Source organism: Vulpes vulpes, chromosome 2, assembly GCF_048418805.1.
Source record: "Vulpes vulpes isolate BD-2025 chromosome 2, VulVul3, whole genome shotgun sequence".
Lineage (NCBI taxonomy): Eukaryota > Metazoa > Chordata > Mammalia > Carnivora > Canidae > Vulpes > Vulpes vulpes.
Window position 1 is genome coordinate 19,917,663 of NC_132781.1, and position 20,830 is coordinate 19,938,492.

Genomic DNA, 20,830 nt, shown 5'->3' on the forward strand with positions numbered 1-20,830 from the left:
TCCCCTCTGCTGTGTCTCTGCCTCTCTCTGTGTCTGTCATGAATAAATAAATAAAATCTTTAAAAAAATGAGTTGTACCATCTGTGCCAATTATGCCAATTACAAAGCAATTAAAAGATTTTTTTTGTAAAAAAAAGTAAAGCAATATACAATACATATACAAACATATAGTTTTGTATATTACTTATATATAGTATATATTAAAATTTAATAAACATAAGCAAATGCAGTGTGTGTACACAATTGGAATCATACTATGTACATTTTGAGCCCTGCTTTTTTTTACTTAATATATTTTGGTTTTTTTTTTAAAGGTTTTATTTATTCATGAAAGATGCACAGAGAGAGAGAGGCAGAGACACAGGCAGAGGGAGAAGCAGGCTCCACTCAGGGAGCCTGATGCGGGACTCAATCCCGGACTCCAGGATCACACCCTGAGCCAAAGGCAGGTGCTCAACTGCTGAGCCACCCAGGCGTCCCTATTTTCCATAATTTAACTGATTCCTTATTGAGGGACATTTAGATTGTTGGTGGTGATTTTTCCTTTTTTTTTTTTTTCTATTTTCAAACAGTGCTGCAATGAATATTTAAATATGGTTACATATTTGGCAAAAATACCTGTAGGGTAGGTTTCTAGAAGTGGAATTGCCAAGTCAAAGAGTAGATACATTTAAACATTTTGATAGCTGTTGCCAAGTTGCTCTTAGATGAAATTGGACAGCTTCCTGCCGCCACCAACAGAGTGCTCCATTCTCCAAAACTTAGTAGACATTTGTGAGGATAACAAATTGCACCTGATTTAATTTACTTTTAACTATGATTGTTCATTGTTTATTTTTTATCAGTGACTGATATTTCTTTTAAGGTGCTCTGTCCATATCTTTTGCCCATTTTGCTGTTAACATTAGTTCTTAAACTTTAAACAAAATTGGAGAATACAAAGCTGTATTCGTATTGTGCTTGACAATTTATGAAATCTTTCTAGTTATCTCATTAAAATTTTTTGAATTTTGGGACGCCTGGGTGGCTCAGTGGTTGAGCATTGGCCTTGGCTCAGAGCGTGATCCAGGGGTCCTGGGATTGAGTCCCACCTCAGGCTCCCTGCAGGGAGTCTGCTTCTCCCACTGCCTGTGTCTCTTTCTTTGTGTCTTTCATGAATAAATAAATAAAATTAAGAAAAAAAAATTGAACCTCATATTAATCTTATAATCAGGTATTTTCTTCATAGGTGATTGAACAGGTCACAATAAGTGGCAGAGTTGGGACTTGAACTTTTATAGCATATGTCCCTCTTACCCACAGTTCTGAAAACCAAAAAGTCCTGAAAACCCACTTTAAAAAACTGACAGCAAAACTCATTTGGCAGCAAAACCTTACTTAAAATGATGTGGAGCTACTTATAGTATGTTTATTCCACGTAGTGCATTTATTTCTCAGCATAAATGATGTGTTTGATGACATGATGTTGCTCCAGAGTTCCAAATGGATTGTGTTATATAACACACGGGGTATGCTCTGCATTACTGCCTAAAATCTGAAAAATCCTGAATTTTGAAGCACCTGGAGTCTTCAAGCTTTATTATTAGCTGATTTAAGAGAGCAGAAAGTTAATTTTAACATCTAATCCGTTTAACGTTTTAAGGTACTGATTGCAGTTTGTAACTTTGTTAGCGTTTCTTATCTATACTGTCCATTTAAGTAGCACTAATCACCTATGATTATTGAGTGCATGTGATTGAGTACTGAGATGTGGCTAGTGCAAGCTGAGATGTGCTATAAGTGCAAAATACGCATCAGCTTTCGAAAATTTTGTGCCGAAAAAAATCTCTTATTTTTACACTTGGTATCCCACAATGACATAATATTCTGGATCTGTTGATTTCAACACAGTACTAGCATACGGGGTTTGCACTAATTTCCACTGGCCAGCGCTGCCTTGTATCCAAATCAGTACCGTCCTCCCCTCTCCCCAGCTGAGATTGTGCGGGGCTAAATTGACTGCCTTGACAAGTTCAGGCCGCTAGCAGTTTTATTTTTTGTTTTCCGGTCCTTTCCAAACTCTTCGGTTGCTAGGCACCCGGGAACGTCCGTAGGATCGCAAATCTCAAATCGCGTTTGCAGTAAGTTTGTCCAAGCCACACCCCATCCTTTGCCCTCGTGCTTCTGCGCGGAGACCCGCGCGCAGTGAAGATTGTCCCCTGCGGCTCTCCGTCGGCCCGCGGGCGTTCCGGCGTGCGCGGGTCCCGGCGTCCCGGGAAACAGCGGCGATGGCGTTCCGGTGTCAGCGAGACAGCTACGCCCGCGAGGTGCGGCGGGCTGGGCGGGGGACCTGCGGCTGGCGGGCGGAGGGCGCCGCGGGGAGGAGGTGCCGAGAGAGTCAGTCCCGGTGGCCTTAGGTTTGGGGTCGGACTTAATCTTCGTTCCTCCCTGCAGTTCACCACCACAGTGGTCTCCTGCCGTCCCGCGGAGTTGCAGACCGAAGGAAGCAACGGCAAGAAGGAAGTGCTGAGTGGCTTCCAAGTGGTGCTGGAAGACACGCTGCTTTTCCCCGAGGGCGGGGGACAGGTACCAGGCCCTCGCCTCACCCGATCCTCTCCCAGGAAGCCCCTTATTCCTTTCTGCTCAGGTGGGAAATGCCCTCCTGCTCCTCCGCCCCAGCCGTGATGAATGCAGGTGAAAGTTAGTTCAAGCCAGGTCATTTGTTCACCCAAGAGATGTTTATCGTGCCATAACATACGTTGGGTACTTATTCTAGGGGCTCAGGATAAGGAGTGAACAAGGCAGCCTCTGTCCCTACGTAGAATACTTATCGGGGAAGACAGACAAAATGGTGAATAGATAAAATAGAATGCCCGGTACAATGAGTGCTGTAAAGAAAATTAAAGTTTGAGGGAGAGACAGTTGATGGGATGTTCTCCTAGGTAGGGGGCAGGTTATTTCCGTAGAGACCTGGCGAATTTAAAGGGTAAGCCATTGCGATTATTTAATGGTGCTGGTAGGGAAGGGGAAAGTATTCTAGACATTGAGAATAGCAAGTGCAAAGGGATTAGAAATTAGTTTAGGGTATTTGCCAGGGACTGGAAAAGGTTCCCCTGAAGAAGCACAGCAGAAGACAGAGTTATTTATGCCGGGATTGGATAGGAACAAAGTCCATTGTGCACACGAGAAAGGAGGGTAACAAAAGCAGAAAGGTGGGCATTACTGGAGAAGCTTTTCCAGCAGCGATAATAGCACAAGGCAGGGAAGCCTGAAGGATCTGACAAGTTTAGTTAACTTCAAATGGTCCACTGTAGTTGGAGCCTATGGTGTGTGTTAATGGCAGGCTGGAGATGACCTTGGAAAGGTAAGTTGGAGCCCGTTCACAGAGACTTGGAGGATGTTTTAAGCTTTGTGGACTTCATTCAAGAAGTTGTGGTGAGGGGCGCCTGGGTGGCTCAGTCAGTTAAATGTTGGACTCTTGGTTTTGGCTCAGGTCATGATCTCGGGGTTGTGGGATTAGCCCTGTGTTGGGCTCCACACTCAGTGCAGAGTCTGCTTGAGATTCTTTTTTTTTTTTTTTAAAGATTTCATTTATTTATTCATGAGAGAGACACACACACACACAGAGGCAGAGACACAGGCAGAGGGAGGAGCAAGCTCCATGCAGAGAGCCCAATGTGGGACTCGATCCGGGGACTCCAGGTTCACGCCCTGGGCCGAAGGCAGGTGCTAAACCACTGGAACCACCCAGGCGTCCCTCTGCTTGAGATTCTGTTTCCGTCTGTCCCTTCTGCTTGTGCTTGCTCTCTTTCTCTCAAAAAAGAAAAAAAAAAAAAGAAGCTATAGTGAGCCATGGAGTGTACTTAGGCAAAGAAGCGACACAAGAGAACATGTTTAGTAAACTTGATAGTGAGGAAGTTTCTATTTCATATCCACATCATCATCATTTTCTGCTGAAGGCCTCTGGCCTTCAGGAAGTCTTCCCTGATTCCCTGAGACTATTAGGTTTCTTTCCTCAGAGCTCCTCTAGAGCACTATACTTTTTTACATTGTGGCATGTTGCAGATCCTATTGCAATGACTTGTGTGTGTCTGTATTCTTTTCCAGACTCTTTTAAGTTCCTTGAGGGACCTTGTCTTGTTTGCTTAGTTTACTTGTTTGCAGTGTCTTGTAAGCAGTTGGCACTAGGTATTTTTTTAAATGAACAAGTGTTTTTTTTTTTTTTTTTTTTTTAAGTAATCTCTACACCCCATGTGGGGCTTGAATTCAAGACCCTGAGATCAAGAGTCACATGCTCCACCGACTGAGCCACCTAGGCATCCCTAAAATGAGTGAATCTTTTTTAATCTAATTCTAGTAGGAGTGCGGAGGATGGAGCAGAGGAAAATTCAAAACATTTAAAAAACTATTGAAAGATAAGAATCTAAATTAAGGCAGTGAGAATGACAAGGTTTTTTGGGTTTTACTAAAATCTTCGTTGTTGTAGTTATAACTTTGTCTCAATTCTGTTATTTTTTCTGAGGAACTATATATATGGGTGTTCAGAGTGAGAACAGTCTCTCACAGAACAGAGTAGACCACCTCACTTGCCATTGCCTCTTTTCCCTTAGGGAATCTTAAATTACTGGTGTGTTTCTCAGTTTCCCTAGAGGGTCTTTGTATCTAGGAGTTAAGATGAGTTTTGCCTCCCGCCACTGATTAGCTTTAATTCTTTCCCCAGCCTGATGACCATGGTACAATCAATGGCATCTCTGTGCTGCGAGTAACCCGCCGAGGGGCCCAGGCTGATCATTTCACACAGACACCCCTGACCCCTGGTACCGAAGTCCAGGTCCAGGTGGACTGGGAGCGGCGGTTTGACCATATGCAGCAGCATTCAGGTAGGCAAGGTGGCCTGGGGGACCTGAGGGAGAGGCAGTTGCTGCACATGTGGGTACCATGGCGATTGAGATGTGGTTTGGGTTCTTTAGGAGTTAAAACTTTTGGAAAGGACCAACATTCAGAATCAGCTCCAATTCAATTCAATATGATAAATGGTATATAAATGGTATAAATGGTGTAAAAACAATGTGAACACGAGTATTAGAATAACTGCTGGATTTGAGTATTACCAACTTCCCACTTGTTATCTTTTTTTTTTAATAATTTTTTTTTTTTTTTAATTTGAGAGAAAGAGAGAGATAGCACCAGCAGGTTGAGGGGCAGAGGGAGAAACAGACTCTCTGCTGAGCAGGAAGCCTGATGTGGGACTCAATCCCAGGACTCCAGGATCATGACCTGAGTCAAAGGCAGACATTCAACTGACTGAGCCACCCAGGTGCCCCCCACTTGTTATTTTTATCTGGATATCTCCTGGGCTTCTTAAATTCAGTATGTCCAAAATGGACTTTTTAAAAAAGGCTCCTCCAGACCTGATCTTCAATTAGCATCTACCTGGTTACTCAAATCCTGAAAGTCAGGACAGACACCTCTTTCAGGATAGCCAGTCACGAAGTCCTGTCAACTTATCTTCTAAAAATACCTCTCCACTTCTACTTCCTTCTACTGTCAGTACGATCATCCTGGCCCCAGCTCTCATTGTCTTTACCCCAGACCACTGAGATAGGTCATTTGTGAAATGGCATCATAAAGCTTTTCGTAGAGGTCTCATGAGGATTTTATTTATTTATTTATTTGTTTGTTTGTTTGTTTGTTTATATAGAGGGCAAGAGAAAGTGCATGAGTGTGCGAGAAGGGAAGGGGCAGGGGGGCAGAGAGAGAATCTTTTTTTTTTTTTTTTTTTCAGAGAGAGAATCTTAAGCAGATTCCATGTACAGCAGAGCTGGCTATGGGGCTCAATCCCATGATCCAAAGATCATGACCTGAGTGGAAATCAAGGGTCAGATGCTTAACTGACTGAGCCATCCAGGTGCCCCAGATGAGGATTTTCAATAAGATATCTGTCAAGAGTTACTAGCCATTTCCCCAGCAGGTCTTCAATGGGAAGAATGTCTATGATGATATTGTGGGAATATGAGGCTGGCTGTACCGCTCACTCTTCCCTGTCTCTTGCTGTCTCTGCTCAGGGCAGCATCTCATCACAGCAGTTGCGGACCATCTGTTTGGGTTGAAGACTACATCATGGTGAGCAGGGGGCTTAAGACTAATCGTAGGTCACAGGTTCCCAACTACCAGCTCCTTTCCCAGTAATGGGTCAGGGAGTAGGAGGAGAAAAGAAAGGGTAGTGTTCAAACTCTGCTGTGTTCTGTTCCCCTTAGGATGGGGTGGGTGACCTTAGGATGGGGTGTGTCTCAGGGGAAACATGAGAATGGGAGAAGCAAAGAACATGGAGTTGGGAGCCTAGAGACCCAGGGGGTGAATTCTGGCTACATGATCTTGCTCACATTCCTTCCTGCCCCTCACTCATGAAAAAAAAATGACAGTCTTTACCTTACAGGATTCCTGTGAGCATTAAATAAGGTTAATTTATACAAATGTCTGTAAGCCTTCTTATGTTGTTGTTGTTATCATCAGCATCTTGTGACTACTCTACTTCTTCCGGCAGGGAGTTAGGGCGACTCAGGAGTGTAATTGAATTGGACAGCCCCTCTGTGACCATAGAGCAGGTGGCCGCCATTGAGCAGAGCGTCAATGAAAAAATCAGGGACCGGCTGCCTGTGAACGTGCGGGAGCTGAGCCTGGATGACCCTGAGGTGGCGCAGGTGAGGGAGAGACAGTCTGGTGGCTTCTATAGAATGGCCCTCTGTGAGCCCCTCATCAGAATTCAGACAGCCAGCCCTTCTCCCTCCACCGTGTTCCAGGTGAGGGGCCGAGGTTTGCCAGATGATCATGCGGGGCCCATTCGAGTTGTTACCATTGAGAATGTTGATGCCAACATGTGCTGTGGGACCCATGTGAGCAATCTCAGTGACCTTCAGGTATGTTAAGAAGGGCTCCTGAGTGTTTGGGAGAGAGGATACTAGGGAAGTGGGGATCACCAAGACCTGGGAGTGATCGAAGGGGACAATGGAGGCAGCCTAGGTGAAGTCGCTCCTTTATTGTTTCCGAGCTTGGGGGGAGGGGCAGGTCTAGGGATTGCCTGCCCTCAGGCCTAGCACTCACTGAGGTTCATGCATATGCCCCCTTGTCTCATATAGGTTATTAAAATTCTGGGCATTGAAAAGGGGAAAAAGAACAAAACCAACCTGGCATTTCTGGCTGGGAACCGGGTGCTGAAGTGGATGGAGAGAAGCCATGGAACTGAAAAAGCACTCACTGCACTACTTAAGTATGCCCCCTGCTGCTCTCCCTTGTCTTAGATCCTGGACACCCCAAGCTCAGCTTCCCTACCTGGAGGAGAGACAGTAATCTCTTAGCCCGGCGGGGTAAGATACAATCATAAATGGTAAAGCGCTTTGGAGAGGTAGTCAGACCCACACAAAGTGGTTTATTCTTTTGTATCCTCTTCCTCAGTCCTTTTGGAATGTGCCCAGGTCCTCATCTGGAGGGAGATAAACTATCAAGAAAGGCATTATGGATTGACGCCCACACCAAAAGCAGTTTGGGAAGCTGGGCAGGTGACCACACACCTTTCTCTTGCAGATGTGGAGTGGAGGATCACGTAGAAGCAGTGAAGAAGCTACAGAACTCTACCAAGCTCTTGCAGAAGGTGATTTATTCCACAGAGAATGGAGAGGGCATGAGCTCTGCCTAGAATAGGCTCCCCAGACCCAACCCCTTTGCCCAACCAGCTGTGTTGTTCATCAGGGCGGGAAGTGATGGGAGGGCCAAGTGGTGGGAAGATGGTGAACTCTCCTGTTAGTCCTTCGATATTCTGAGCTATGGCGTCCGTTTCAGAACAACCTGAATCTACTCAGAGACCTGGCCGTGCACGTTGCCCACAGCCTTCGGAACAGCCCGGACTGGGGAGGTGTGGTCACGTTACATAGGTGAGAGACAGGGTGTGGGAGTGTTGGGTTTGGGGTTCAGCCTCTCCACTGTGTGCGGTGCATAGTAGGAGACGGGTTGCTCGCTGATTTCCCAAGGCCGAGCAGACCCCAGGAGATGTGTTACCTTCAGATTCCAGATTTCCTGGGTTTGATCAGAGCATTTTCACGGCAATGCTGTGAACTATAACTTTCATCATCCACCTTTCCTTACCTCCTTCACCATGTACCAGATCTCTTCTTACCTGGCTGATCTTGTTTAGGAGAGGCACACCCAGATGCAAAGCATGCTTTAAACTGCTGAGGAGAGGGCAGCCCCTGTGGCGCAGTGGTTTATCGCCACCTGCAGCCTGGGGTGTGATCCTGGAGGCCCGGGATCGAGACCCACATCAGGCTCCCTGCGTGGAGCCTGCTTCTCCCTCTGCCTGTGTCTCTGCCTCTCTCTCTCTCTCTCTGTGTCTCTATGAATAAATAAATAAAAATCTTTAAAAAAAATAATAAACTGCTGAGGAGGACATGTTGCTGGCTCTTGGCCAGCACTGTCTGTCTTGGCTTGGGGAGTCTGGGACTTTGCACAGACAGCAGCAAGGCTGACCTTAGGAGGAGGAGTGGTTTCCCAGTCCCACTTTGAGCTGGATCTCACGTCTGTGTCCTTTGTTGTAGGAAGGAGGGTGATTCTGAGTTCATGAATATCATCGCCAATGAGATCGGGTCAGAGGTAAGAGGAGCATGAGATTGTCCGTCCACCTTGAGTAGAAATCTAAGTGAGGGACATTAGCTCAGCTGAATACACATGAATACATGAAGAGCAGGGAATTGAAATTCAGTACTGTTTTTTTAGCAGTAGCTGTGAGCCAAGCACTGTTTTAGGTGCTGACTTAGATCTATGATATTGACCTTTCTGGCTAGAACATTTACTAGCTTCTGAGCTCCTCATATCAGAGCTGGAACTCCTCCAAGCCACGCAGATTTATGTGTGCTGAAAGCCTGGTTTTACAAGTGATGTGTAGGCCATTTGAAGGCTGTCGCTTCCATTTTCCTTTGCTTCTGGCTTCAAGTGCCTCTGCCTATCCTGACAGTCTGCAACTTCGTGATTTCCAGGTCTCTCTTTTGCATTTACTCCAAAAAACACCTTTTAGGGTCCCTGATCCAGGCCAAACAGTATGTATGTCTCTCTTCATAATTCCGGGTAGAGTATACTGATTTTCAAAGAGCTCACTCAAGTCTGGAGGCAAACGTGTTTGTCAACATTTCTAATAGAGGGTGGTCAGTGCTGCGGGTGGAGGAACGTCACCTGAAAGAGTGGGGAGGCCTCAGGACAGGGGGCCTGGAGGACTGCTTAGTGGTCATCAGACAGACAAGGCAGCAGAGGTCTCCAGGCAGAGGGAAACGGAGCTTTAGCTAGTGGCAGGCGCAGGGTGCGTGGGGGAAGGCAGTGGCTAGGTTGCAAAGTTGGTGGGAGTCAGATCACAAAAGGCTTTAGCACCTGGCCATAGCAGCCTTCTGCCTGCTTCTTGATGTTTAATATAAGTTCCCATAGTCATTCTTGAAAAGTATCTTGGTCCTGGTAGGCTAGAGTATAGGGGCTGCATTATCACTTATCAGGAACATCACACATGGTTTAGTAGCAAAAAACCTGAACTTGAGACTGAGGAGAGGGCGGGGTTTAGGGGGTTTGACCCCACTTTCTTAAGTATCAGGGCTTATCTCCTTATCTTACTTCCTAGGAGACTCTCCTGTTCTTAACTGTGGGCGATGAGAAAGGTGCTGGGCTCTTCCTACTGGCAGGGCCAGCTGAGGCCGTGGAGACCCTGGGCCCCAGGTAATCTTCTGTGGACTGCCCGCACTAACCTGCGAATATAGTCCTTGACCGAGGAAAAGGGCCACCACATCTGCGCTCTCATTCTGATTCACATCACAGGCATGTGAGGTGGGCTGAGCAGGATATATCACTGCCATCGTTTCTGATTTTGCACATAAGGGACAGCATCTCATGTGCCCGAGATCTCACAAGAACAGTGGCAGAACTGAGACTCAAACCCAGGTCTTTCTCGCTCCAAATCTCCTGTGCTTTCTGTTTTTCTTTTAGGAGTTGAAGTGTGTAAATGATACATGAATTCAGGTGCTGGATTATCGTGAGGAGGATGAAGCAGGTGCTTAGGGCACCAGCAAGGCTGAGACACAGACCAACTTTTTTAGAGAAGAAAATTAGGATTTTGAGACTAAGTAAAAATAGGCATTGAGGTAGTTGTTACGGAAAAATTAGAACTTTGTTGCATTTCTTTATCCTCATATTATTGTTGATATTTTCTTTAAATTAAATACGGAGGTGTAGTGCCCTATGTTCTTTTTGATGTTTAGAGTTTTCAGAGTCCCAGCTGGCTCTGATGAATATGTGTTGAAAAGAAAACATAAGAAAGAATGAATGAACAAACGAATGAACAAATTTAGTTATTTATTTAATTTAATTTAAGTAATTTATTTATATATAGGTTTTATTTATCTTATTTGAGAAAGAAGGAGAACATGGTTGGGGGAAGGAACAGAGGGAGAAGATTACTCCCCACCAGGCAGGGAGCCCAATTAAGGGCTCCATCCCAAGACCCTGGGATCATGACCTGAGCTGAAGACAGACAGACACTTAACCTGACTTAACCCATCCAGGTGCCCCAGGAAAACATAAGAATTTAAAGCACAATTCTCTGACAGGCAACCAGGTGTGGCCTGTAGACTGGTTTGGCCTGTGTACTATTTTAAATCTTCAAAATTATGTTACATTTTAAAATTGGATTTGTACATAAAAGTAATAAAGAGTTCTAGCTTTTCTCAAGAAAGGAAAAGAAGGTACACTCTGGCAAGACTAGGCCTGCATTCCCACATGGCAGTAGCTGCAAGGAAATGGGTGGTGACTGCCTTCTTCAGACAGGATAGGCTTGTCCCTCTGCCTCAGTCCCCCCTTCTCACCCCCAGCTTGCTTCACTGCTGCTCCTCATGGGCGTTTGTGTCTGTAGCCCCTTACCTCTAGTGGGCACTTGCCCTGTTGCCTGGAGGTGACCATGATTTATCTAGGCCCCTGTTTCTAGACATTTCTTTTTTTTTCTTTTTTAAGTTTTATTTATTCATGAGAGATACAGAGAGAGGCAGAGACATAGGAAGAGGGAGGAGAAGCAGGCTCAATGCAGAGAGCCTGATGTAGGACTTGATCCCAGGACTCCAGGATCATGCCCTGAGCCAAAGGCAGACGCTCAACCCCTGAGCCACCCAGGTGCCCTCTAGACATTTCTATTGTGTCCCAATTATTCACTCTCTCTCTCTCTCTCTCTCTTTTTTTTAATACCTGGAACAACAAATACTAGTTCATTTTTTATTCCCCCAGTTACTCACTCTTACAATAAACATGGTACATATGTATCTGTGCACATGTGCAGGTATTTTTAAGAAGGGTTTCTAGAAGCCATCTACTCTTCCTTTCCCTCCCCGCAGTCCTAGGGGAAAGACTCAGGGCTGCCTTTGTTTCTTCTGTGGCTTTTCCCTTGAAGACTTCCTCCCTTACTGTCTCTCTGCTCCCCAGGGTGGCTGAGGTCCTGGAGGGCAAAGGAGCTGGGAAGAAAGGCCGCTTCCAGGGCAAGGCCACCAAGATGAGCGGGCGGGCAGAGGCACAGGCACTCCTGCAGGACTACATCAGCACTCAGAGCGCTGAGGAGTGAGGACTCTGCCACCCCCCGGGGGCTCCTGCCATTGAGAATGGGCCTCCCAGGACCACTGAGAGAGTCTCTTGGACAATAAAATAGTTTGACTTGAAATGGTCGCGGTACCACGCGGATATGACTGATTTGTACAGTATTCTCTGGTGTGTTTATGCGAGGAGTATTTGTGAATAAACAGCTTTCTAATCTGGCCCCTGTTAGGCATCACCCTCACCAGGGAGCATTATGTTGATAAAGTGTACTAATTTCTCTAAAGCAGCTGCAACGGTTCTTCCTGTGGAAATTCAACTGCCTGAGGGAAGGGCGAGCCAGCCTGGAGGCTCTGCATAGGGCTTTAATTCATTCATATTGCTTTGTTTTCTTTTTGTCTTGATTTTCCTCCTCCTCCTGTGTTTTATAACTAAAAAGTATCGGTGACTTTGCACATAGGTCAAGAGACCACACAAATGCAAAAGGAGGAGGATACTCCCTGTCTGTTGCGGAGGCAGAGGAGGGATGGAGGAAGGGACCACGGGAGACTAACCCAGGGAGAGCTAGTGTCGCATTATTCATGTCAGACCATGAGCCTTTCAGAATCCTTGGTAGAGATGAAGAGGGACCTGTAGTGATGAAAGGAAGACAGACCAGTTCTAAATTTGCATGCATCTAATAACAGCCTCAAAATACATAAAGCAGAAACTGACAGCTAAAAGAAGAAACAGGCAAATTCATGCTCCATGGAAGATTTAAATGGATCTTTCAGTAACTGATGGCACAACAGGAAGCATTACCTCATTAAGAATGTGAACATCAGAGATTCATAGACCTGAGTGGACCCAGCATTGTGCACCCATGGGTGGTAAAACTAGGAATTAAAAAAAAGGAAGTGATTCATTTTTAAAGGATAGTGTGGTTTACCTCTGGGGGAAAGAAGTGAAAAGGATGGAGAAGGGACCCGAGATGGGGATGCGAGGGTGGTTTCTGGGGTGCCGGCAGTGTTCTTGGACTGGGTGGAAGTTACATAGTTATTTATTTAATAGTTATTCATTATAGTCTGTTTTATTCCATGATGTTGTATTTCACCATATAAGAATACAGCTAAAAAAAATTCTGGGTACTGTCACTTGCCTTGGGAAAGTGTTTTTCTTTTTCAACCTTCAGTTTGGTCACCAGTGAAGTGGCAGTAATGGCAGTACTTAACATTCAACTGTTAAGTAGGAGAACCACTTGTGTGTTCCCTGAGATGACCCAAGAACACTTAATTTTTGATTGCCTAAATGTTCTGTTCCTCTTTACTTGCAAATTGAGTATTAATTGTAAGTACACTGGGCCCCTGGGTCGATAACAGCCCTGGCGAGGAATCATTTTCCCTCATGTCAGGACCCCCTGAGGAGGGCATGACAGGGTCTAATTGGTCTCTCAAAGAGAATGAAGCTGAGATGGCTCTCTGGTGATATCAAAAGTCACAAGGCAGCCTACTTTGTCAGGAAAAGAGTCCAGTCTGCGGACTTCAGCCTCAGGAGGCAGATTAGAGCTGGGCTGCCTGGTGGGGGTGGGGCAGAAAGATGGGGGAATCTAAATTTGGGAGGCAAAATTTAGGCATTCATACCGCATCAGTAGGCCACCTAGGGGTATGGAAGTCGTCAGAGACTTTTTTAAAAAAAAGATTCTTTTTTTTTTTTTTTTAAAGATTCTATTTTTAAATAATCTCTACACCCAGTGTGGGGCTTGGACTCAAAACCTGGAGATCAAGAGTCGCATCTACTGACTGAGCCAGCCTGGTGCCCCAAGAAATTTTTTTGAATATATTTTTAGAGTGTTTCTCCAACCATGCCCCTAACTCACCCAATTTCCCTGGCTAGAGACAACCACTGTTATCAATCTCTTATGTATCCTCCAGTAGTATTTTTCACAGATGTGCATGAATCTTCCCTCTTTTGAAACAGATGGCAACATACTCCTCTGCATCTTGCTTTTCTCAGTTAAGTGAGTGCCATGTTTTAAGATAAAACTATAGTATAAAAGTCATGCAATACAAAAGATTCATTAGTGAGAGATGGGGAAATGATACCTCACAGAAGGTTCTGTGTTTACGGAAGGCCTCAGGCAGGATTCCTTTCAACAAAGACCCATTTGAGCAAAGACCCATAGTATTCTTGTGAATGTGTGTGATAATCTCGTCTTGTCCTCTGTTTCTGCTTCATCAGGGTGTATGAAGAGCAGTGGCCTAGAGACCACCCTTGCTTGCCATCACTCAGGTGTGCTCTGCTCACAAAGCCCAGAGTAAGCTTATCATTTATTACCCAAAGTCAGACACCTCTAAGCATGAAAGGGGTGCTCCAGAACCACAGTCACAAACCAGGATGGTCTCCCTGCTGAGATTCTCTCTGGACTTCCGTTTCTTGGCTTGAAAATAGGGATGTGAACACAGCATCCTAAGAAAGAAGGAACTTTCAGGATAACTCCATTAGGAAAATACAGGGTTGGTTGTCTTTGGTGACAGAAAACAAGGCAGAATGAGTTGAATCATTTGTTAGAGTAACATGAAATGATTACAAGCAGAATAAAAGGTATTTGCACAAAATGTGATAGAGTTTTACATACACTAGATTACGTATTCAGGAACATTGCTGTAACCCACTTTTATGGCATAGAAATAAAAGAGGCTCCTTTTCCTTGTTAAGTTTTATGACCTAAGTGCCAGTGAATTGCTGGAGACGTGGATGCTGTGGATGCTGCTGCTCGTCCTCAGGTGAGGGGCTCCTTTGTGATGTTAATATGGAAAACAAAGGTGTCAGATGAGAGAGGGAGAGAGAGCAGGAGACAGACTGAATCCAGGGAGGCGATATGCCTGCATGCATGTCCCGTCGCCCCACCCCGTCCTCCAGTCCTGAGCGGAAACCAGGGAGTCAGCCAAGCTCTGCTGGAATGCCAGGTCTTCTCCTTAATAGGAACTTAAACTCATGGGCCTCACTGGGAAAACAGATGGCCCAACATACCCCTAGTGAAAAACTCTTGCAGAAAGCTCCTGTGTCTCCCATTCCTTTCCTGAACTAGATCCAGATGGTGACTAAAGTGTCCTCGATGGAGGGCAACCAAGGCTATTCGGGAAAGGGTGATGGAGAAATTTCCTTCTCTTTTTCCAGAAAAGTCTGTACCTTCTGTGCAGACGACAGCCGGCAGAGGGCCAGCCTCTCAACCTGAAGGAAGGAGAGCGGGTCTTCTGTCCAGAGCAAAGGGGCTCCCATGGGGACAGCTTTCTCTCCCTCTCTTTTGTCCTTTCATAAACTCTCTGGAGAAGTACCCTGCTGTCAAGGCGTGCTGGGAAATACCCCATCCGTCCTCAGACACCAACCTCAAAGCCAAGTTTTTCAGACCTAAGGGAGGAATCCACATTGTCTTCCTTTCATCTCATCAAACTCGTTTTTTGTGGTTGTCGACTTGTGCATATAATAAGCCACCACAGAATTCATTTGTCCGTCTATTCCACGGCTACTTGGTGAGAAGGTAATGTGTGCTGGACACAGTCGTAAGGACCAGGCCGCGCCGGGAAATAACACAGCTGCGGTCACCATGCTTACGGCATGTGCAGCCACGGAGGAGAAAGACAGGAAAGAGACAAGCAAATAAACGTAAAATTATACACTCTGTTAAGTCACAGAGGAAAAGAACAGGGTGAAGTAAAAGAGGATAATGCTGGAGGGGAGCAGGGGGGAGTCGTGGCAGTAACCGGGGGAGGGGTGCAGACAGAGCGTAGGCACCTCACCATCCCCAGCATCCAGGCCATCTCAGATAAAGCAGTGTGCTGAACAGGCAAACAAAACCAGTGTGTTTTGACAACGCTGTTAGTTTCCCTTCCAGCCAGATGACCCTCACTGAGCCTTTTATTTTTATTTTTAAGATTTTATTTATTTTTTCATGAGAGACACACAGAGAGAGGCAGAGATACAGGCAGAGGGAGAAGCACACTCCATGCAGGGAGCCCAACACGGGACTCGATCCCAGGACCCAAGGATCACACTCTGGGCTGAAGGCAGGCGCTAAACCTCTGAGCCACCCGGGCTGCCCTCACTGAGCCCTTTATAGAAATTCTAAAGCTGTGAATTGTCCCCTTGCCCCAGATGGTGACCAGGGTCTCTTAAAGGGGCTGCTGGATTCATCCATGACCATATGTATTTTGGGTGCATTTTATCTGGGTGTTACGAGGAGGCAAAAAAAGAAAATCAGATGGACATGAAGCTCATTTTGCTCTTCACCCAAATGAACCTCTCACACTGCTGCTGGGCCATTTTTTCCAACCCTAAGAGGCCACTTTTCTGCCATTAGCAGAAGGGAAACCTTGTATTGCACCTAAGGAGAAAGAGGGTGACAAAGAGGAGGTGCCCTGGTGGCTCAGTCAGTTAGGTGTCTGACTCTTGATTTTAGCTGGGGTAATGATCTCAGGGTGGCAAGATCGAGCCCCATGTTGAGATCCATGCTGAGTATGGCGCCTGCTTAATATTCTCTCTGGATTCTCTTTCCCTCTGGTTTTCCCCTCTTTTTTTTTTATTTTTATTTTTATTTTTTATTTTTTTTTATTTTTTTTATTATTTATTTTTTTTTTTTTTTTTTTTTTTCCCCTCTTGCACGAATTTTCTCTCTCTCTCTCCCCTAAAGGAAAAAAAAAAAAAAAGACAAAGACATCACAGTTGAAAACATCATGAACACAGGGCAGGAATGCTTGATAAAAACCTCTGCTGGTTATAATCCCAGGTATTGTGCCACCACACACTTATTATTGTCAAGCACTGTTTCTTTTTAAAAAGATTTTATTTATTTATTTGACAGAGAGAGAGAGAGAGCAAAAGCAGGGGGAAGAGCAGGCAGAGGGAGAGGGAGAAGCAAACTCCCTGCTGAGCAAGGAGCTGATGTGGGGCTTGATCCCAGGACCCTGGGATCATGACCTGAGCCAAAGGCAGACGCCCAACAGACTGAGCCACCCAGGTGCCCTGTCAGGTAAACCAGGGAGGGCCTAACTGGTCTCTCTTTTTATAAAAGTCTTCACAGTAGGCTTTCATGGCAACATCAAACCAACACTTATCTGGCTGACATTGTTCGTAGCACTTTACAGATGTCAGCTCACTCAATTCCCGTAACAACTCCATGAGATAGAGCCGATTGTCATCCCCATTTCATAGATGAGAAGAGTGAGGCACCAAGAGTTAAGGGGCTTGCTTGAGGTCACTCAGCTGGTAAATGGCAGGGCACATTTTCGAACTAGCAGCCTGGCTCCCCAGTCCATCTGCCATAACCACCATCTGCTGTGTAGCTGCTCTCTGCTAATATGATTTAAAAGGTCACACAAATTTATGTATGTGATGAATATCTTTGTCTACAAGCTAGTATCTCATGGTTAAATAAGTGATTTTTTAAAAAAGATTTTATTTATTTATTCATGAGAGACATAGAAAGGCAGAGACATAGGCAGAGGGAGAAGCAGGCTCCCTGTGGGAAGGCTGATGCGGGACTTGATTCCAGGACCCTGGGATCACGACCTGAGCTGAAGGCAGATGCTCAACCGCTGAGCCACCCAGGCGCCCCTAAATAAGTGATTTTAAGATGGGAACATTTAAGGATTTTAAGGCTGTCTGGTGCCTTTGGCAAGGAAAAAGGATCAATTAAGCAATCTACAAATAGAAGTGAAAACCTTCCATTATAACATTGCCACGTAGCCTTTAATTTTACCTCTGTTAGGACATGCATGTACATTATAATGCTGGAACCAAAAACCTAGGGGTTTATTCTTTGGGTGGGTCCAGAAGATAAGTTCCTAAATTCCTCTATTTAATTCTAAGCCCACTTCTCTCCCCCTCCCTGCTACTCTGAGTTCAATCTCTATGGAGACAGTTTTACATGTGCTTCACAAATGACACTAGAAAAAGCATCTTTTCCCTGTTTGGGAGCTTTGGTGTGGGTGAATTGGGGTTTTCCACTCAGTTTGGGAAAGGCTGAAAAGCTGCCTTGCTGGAAAAGTTCAGTTGCCCAGTTTTATTTTACTTTGTCTTTGCTGTCTGTTCCCAACAAGATGAACTCATCCTGAGGTTTCGCATGGAAACTAATTTCAAATTTCAAATTTCTGCTCTTGTAATTTGCTGCTTGCCCAAAGACCGGAATCCGTTAGCTGTCTTGCCAGGCACCATCCTTTGCAATTCAACAGCAGAGGGTGCTGTGGGCCTGTGGTTGCCTAGGTCTCTGCCAGGAAGAAAAAAAAATGGATAAAAGAGCCCCTGCTAGTTCAGCCAGTCTGAAAGAAGGCTTCCAATCAAGTTGTTCCCTCATTGCTCTGAAGACCTTGTCCGAGGGATGTGGGGTCATCTGCTGTTTCCCAAAATGCAAACAGGGAATCAAGAGATGCAGTGTGGCCTTCTGGAAATGATTTGTCCTTTGTGTTTTTGAGAGTTTTAACTCTTCTCTGATTAAATAAATGCTTGATATTTTATGCATTTAAGTCCACCAAGACCAGAGACTTTGAGTAGTACTGGATTCTACCTTAATTCAGAAAACGATATTCATTATTCCTGTTTTCCAAGGCTCCCACTGAATTTCTTTGTACTGATTCTATCAATAGCTACAAGACAACAGGCTACTTTTTTTTTCTTTTTTCATTACTTTTTAAGCTGAGGCTTGAATGTTACGTCCAGGTTGTCTCTCAATTTTTCTCCATTTCCCTGACATTCTGTCTCATTTTTCCCCCTCTGCTTGACTTTCTCCAGCTCTTTTACATCTTGATTGTTGATGGAGAGGATCAATGGTCCTCATTTCTGGCTATTTCTCTTATCCTTTGCTCTAGCCAAGTTTGCTTTATAAGAATCTAGACGTTCTCCAGCGATGAATCAGAGGGTGATTTTTAAAAAAAGATTTTATATATTTATTTGAGAGAGAGAGAGAGAGAGAACACAAGTGGGGGAAAGTGCAGAGGGAGAGGGAGAAGCACACTCCCTGCCCAGTGGGAAGTTTGACATGGGGCTCAATCTCAGGACCCCAAGATCATGACCTGAGCCAAAGTCAGGTGCTTTGCCAACTTTGCGCGCCTGTGGGTGATTTGTTTTTATAAAAGTCTTCACAGTAGGCTTTCATGGCAAGACATGCTGATGAGTTCATAATATAACTGGACGGACACACACTGAATGTCACTACTTCTTGCAAGCAGAGAGAACGTCTTCTATCTCAGAAAGCTGGCTTCAACCGTTCTTGTGCAGTTTCACAGCCACTGGGAGGTTGAGGGAGATGGGGATCACAGGAGCTTGAGCAACCCACGAAGGAAGTTGTGGTGGCAAAGAGTGGCCTCTGTGGTATTGCAGTTACCTGGAATGTAAACTCGACAACATTCTAGACATGCACAAAAGAGACACACGGGCTGAGGGACTCAGCAAGCTTACTGCCTGCGCTCCCTTTCTGGAACAAATAACACTTGATTTGATACGACGTGTTGGAGAAACCCCAGCAAAACAAGAGAAGAATTCAATAAAGAGGAAAACATAGCCTGTAAGAAACTGCAACTGAGAATTTTAGGTAAAGACGTTTCGAGTGAGAGCTGCATCCTAAGACAATGAGCATTGGAAATCCAAGAGCTGATTAGAAATTTCCAAAGGTTCAAGAAAGTCACAATCTGAAATAAAGCAACTCTGAAATGAACGTGAAGGAGCAGCATTTTCTATACCAGCAAGGCCATGCCTCCTTTAGTCTGGTAATTCAGGGCATGGGTGGCAGGGCAGCGGGTGGTGGGTATTCTCATTCTGTGTATAACCACTTCAGACTGATCTTTTCTTTCTTTCTTTCTTTCTTTCTTTCTTTCTTTCTTTCTTTCTTTCTTTCTCTTTCTCTCCCCCTCCTCTCTTTCTCTCTCCTTCTTTCTTTCTTTTGTGTATGAGAGAGAGAGTAGGGAGGGGCAGAGGGAGAAAGAGAAAATCTCAAGCCAGCTTCCTGGTCAATAGGGAGCCCGAGGTGGGGCTCCATCTCACGACCCTGAGATTGTGTCCTGACCAAGAGTCCGACTGGGCCACCCAGACACCACAGTCATTTTGGATTTATAATGGTTGCCAACCACAATAGTTTTTCCCATAATGTTCTTTGTTTCTTTTATCCTTAGGCTGCTTTTTATTTTTTTAATTTTTAAAAAAGATTAAAAAATTTTTTTTAAAGATTGTATTTATTCATTCGTTCATTCGAGATAGAGAGAGAGGGAGTCAGAGACACAGGCTCCCCGCAGGGAGCCCGATGTAGAACTAGATCTCAGGACTCCAAGATCATGCCCTAGGCCAAAGGCAGGCGTTCAACGGCTGAGCCACCCAAGTGTCCCTTAGGTTGCTTTTTAAAGGATAGTGTTTATAGGGTATTTTTAGCTGATATGTTTAAATTATTTACCAATTGCTATGGCATGAGCACTGGCTGATTTCATCAAATCTTTACCGGGTGACTGCCATGTGCCAGGTACAATTCTAGGTGCTTGGAATATATCAGTTATAGGACAATTCCTGCCCTAGTAGAGCTTATATTTCAGTGATGCAGACACATAGCAAACCATGAATCTGATCAAAACGCGAAAGCAAAAGAAAAGGTATAAGGAAAGAGAGAGATTGGGGACATAGGGTGGCAGGGGAGAGGAAGGTAGTAAGAAGGGTAGTAAGCATTTTTTTTTCTTAAAGATTTTATTTATTTATTAGAGACACAGAGAGAGAGAGGGGCAAAGACACAGGCAGAGGGAGAAGCAGGCTCCATCCAGGGAGCCCGATTCAGGACTTGATCCCAGGTCTCCAGCATCACACCCTGGGCAGAAGGCAGATGCTTAACTGCTGAGCCACCCAGGCATCCCAAATAAGCATTTTAAATAGGGTGGTCATGCGGGCTCCTGGGTGGTTCAGTTGGTTAAGGCTTCAGCTATTGATTTGGATTCAGGTCATGATCTCCCGGTCCTGGCCTCGAGCCCCAGGATCAGCTCTGTGCTGAGTCTGCTTGGGTTTCTCTCCCTCTGGCCCTTCCCCCACTCTAAATAAAAATAAATATTTTAACAAAGATTTTATTTATTTATTTATGAGATATACACAGAGAGAGGCAGAGACACAGGCAGAGGAAGAAGCAGGCTCCCTGTGGGGAGTCTGCTGTGGAACTCGATCCCAGCACCCTGGGATCATGATCTGACCTGAGGGCAGACGCTCGACTGCTGAGCCACCCAGGTATCCCAGGTTTTCTGATTTTTATGGG

The 20,830-nt window shown here is 45.1% G+C and overlaps 1 protein-coding gene across 3 annotated transcripts; it reads left to right on the forward strand.

The window, feature by feature from the left end:
• The first annotated feature begins 1,897 nt into the window (after window positions 1-1,897).
• Window positions 1,898-12,713, forward strand: AARSD1 (alanyl-tRNA synthetase domain containing 1). Of its 3 annotated transcripts, none has more exons than XM_025987118.2 (12): window positions 1,898-2,306; window positions 2,434-2,565; window positions 4,700-4,859; window positions 6,045-6,102; window positions 6,524-6,680; window positions 6,780-6,896; window positions 7,116-7,246; window positions 7,561-7,627; window positions 7,816-7,907; window positions 8,568-8,622; window positions 9,632-9,726; window positions 11,476-12,713. In XM_025987118.2, exons 1-12 carry the CDS (start codon window positions 2,268-2,270, stop codon window positions 11,609-11,611), a joined length of 1,239 nt encoding a protein of 412 aa, XP_025842903.1. In that variant the 5' UTR covers window positions 1,898-2,267; the 3' UTR covers window positions 11,612-12,713. The 3 variants fall into 3 exon arrangements, with proteins under 3 accessions (XP_025842903.1, XP_072603296.1, XP_072603297.1); XM_072747195.1 differs by lacking the exon at window positions 11,476-12,713 and adding an exon at window positions 9,994-10,350 and having other exon boundaries at window positions 2,074-2,306; XM_072747196.1 differs by lacking the exon at window positions 9,632-9,726 and having other exon boundaries at window positions 2,074-2,306; window positions 11,476-11,801.
• Window positions 12,714-20,830: the final 8,117 nt, after the last annotated feature.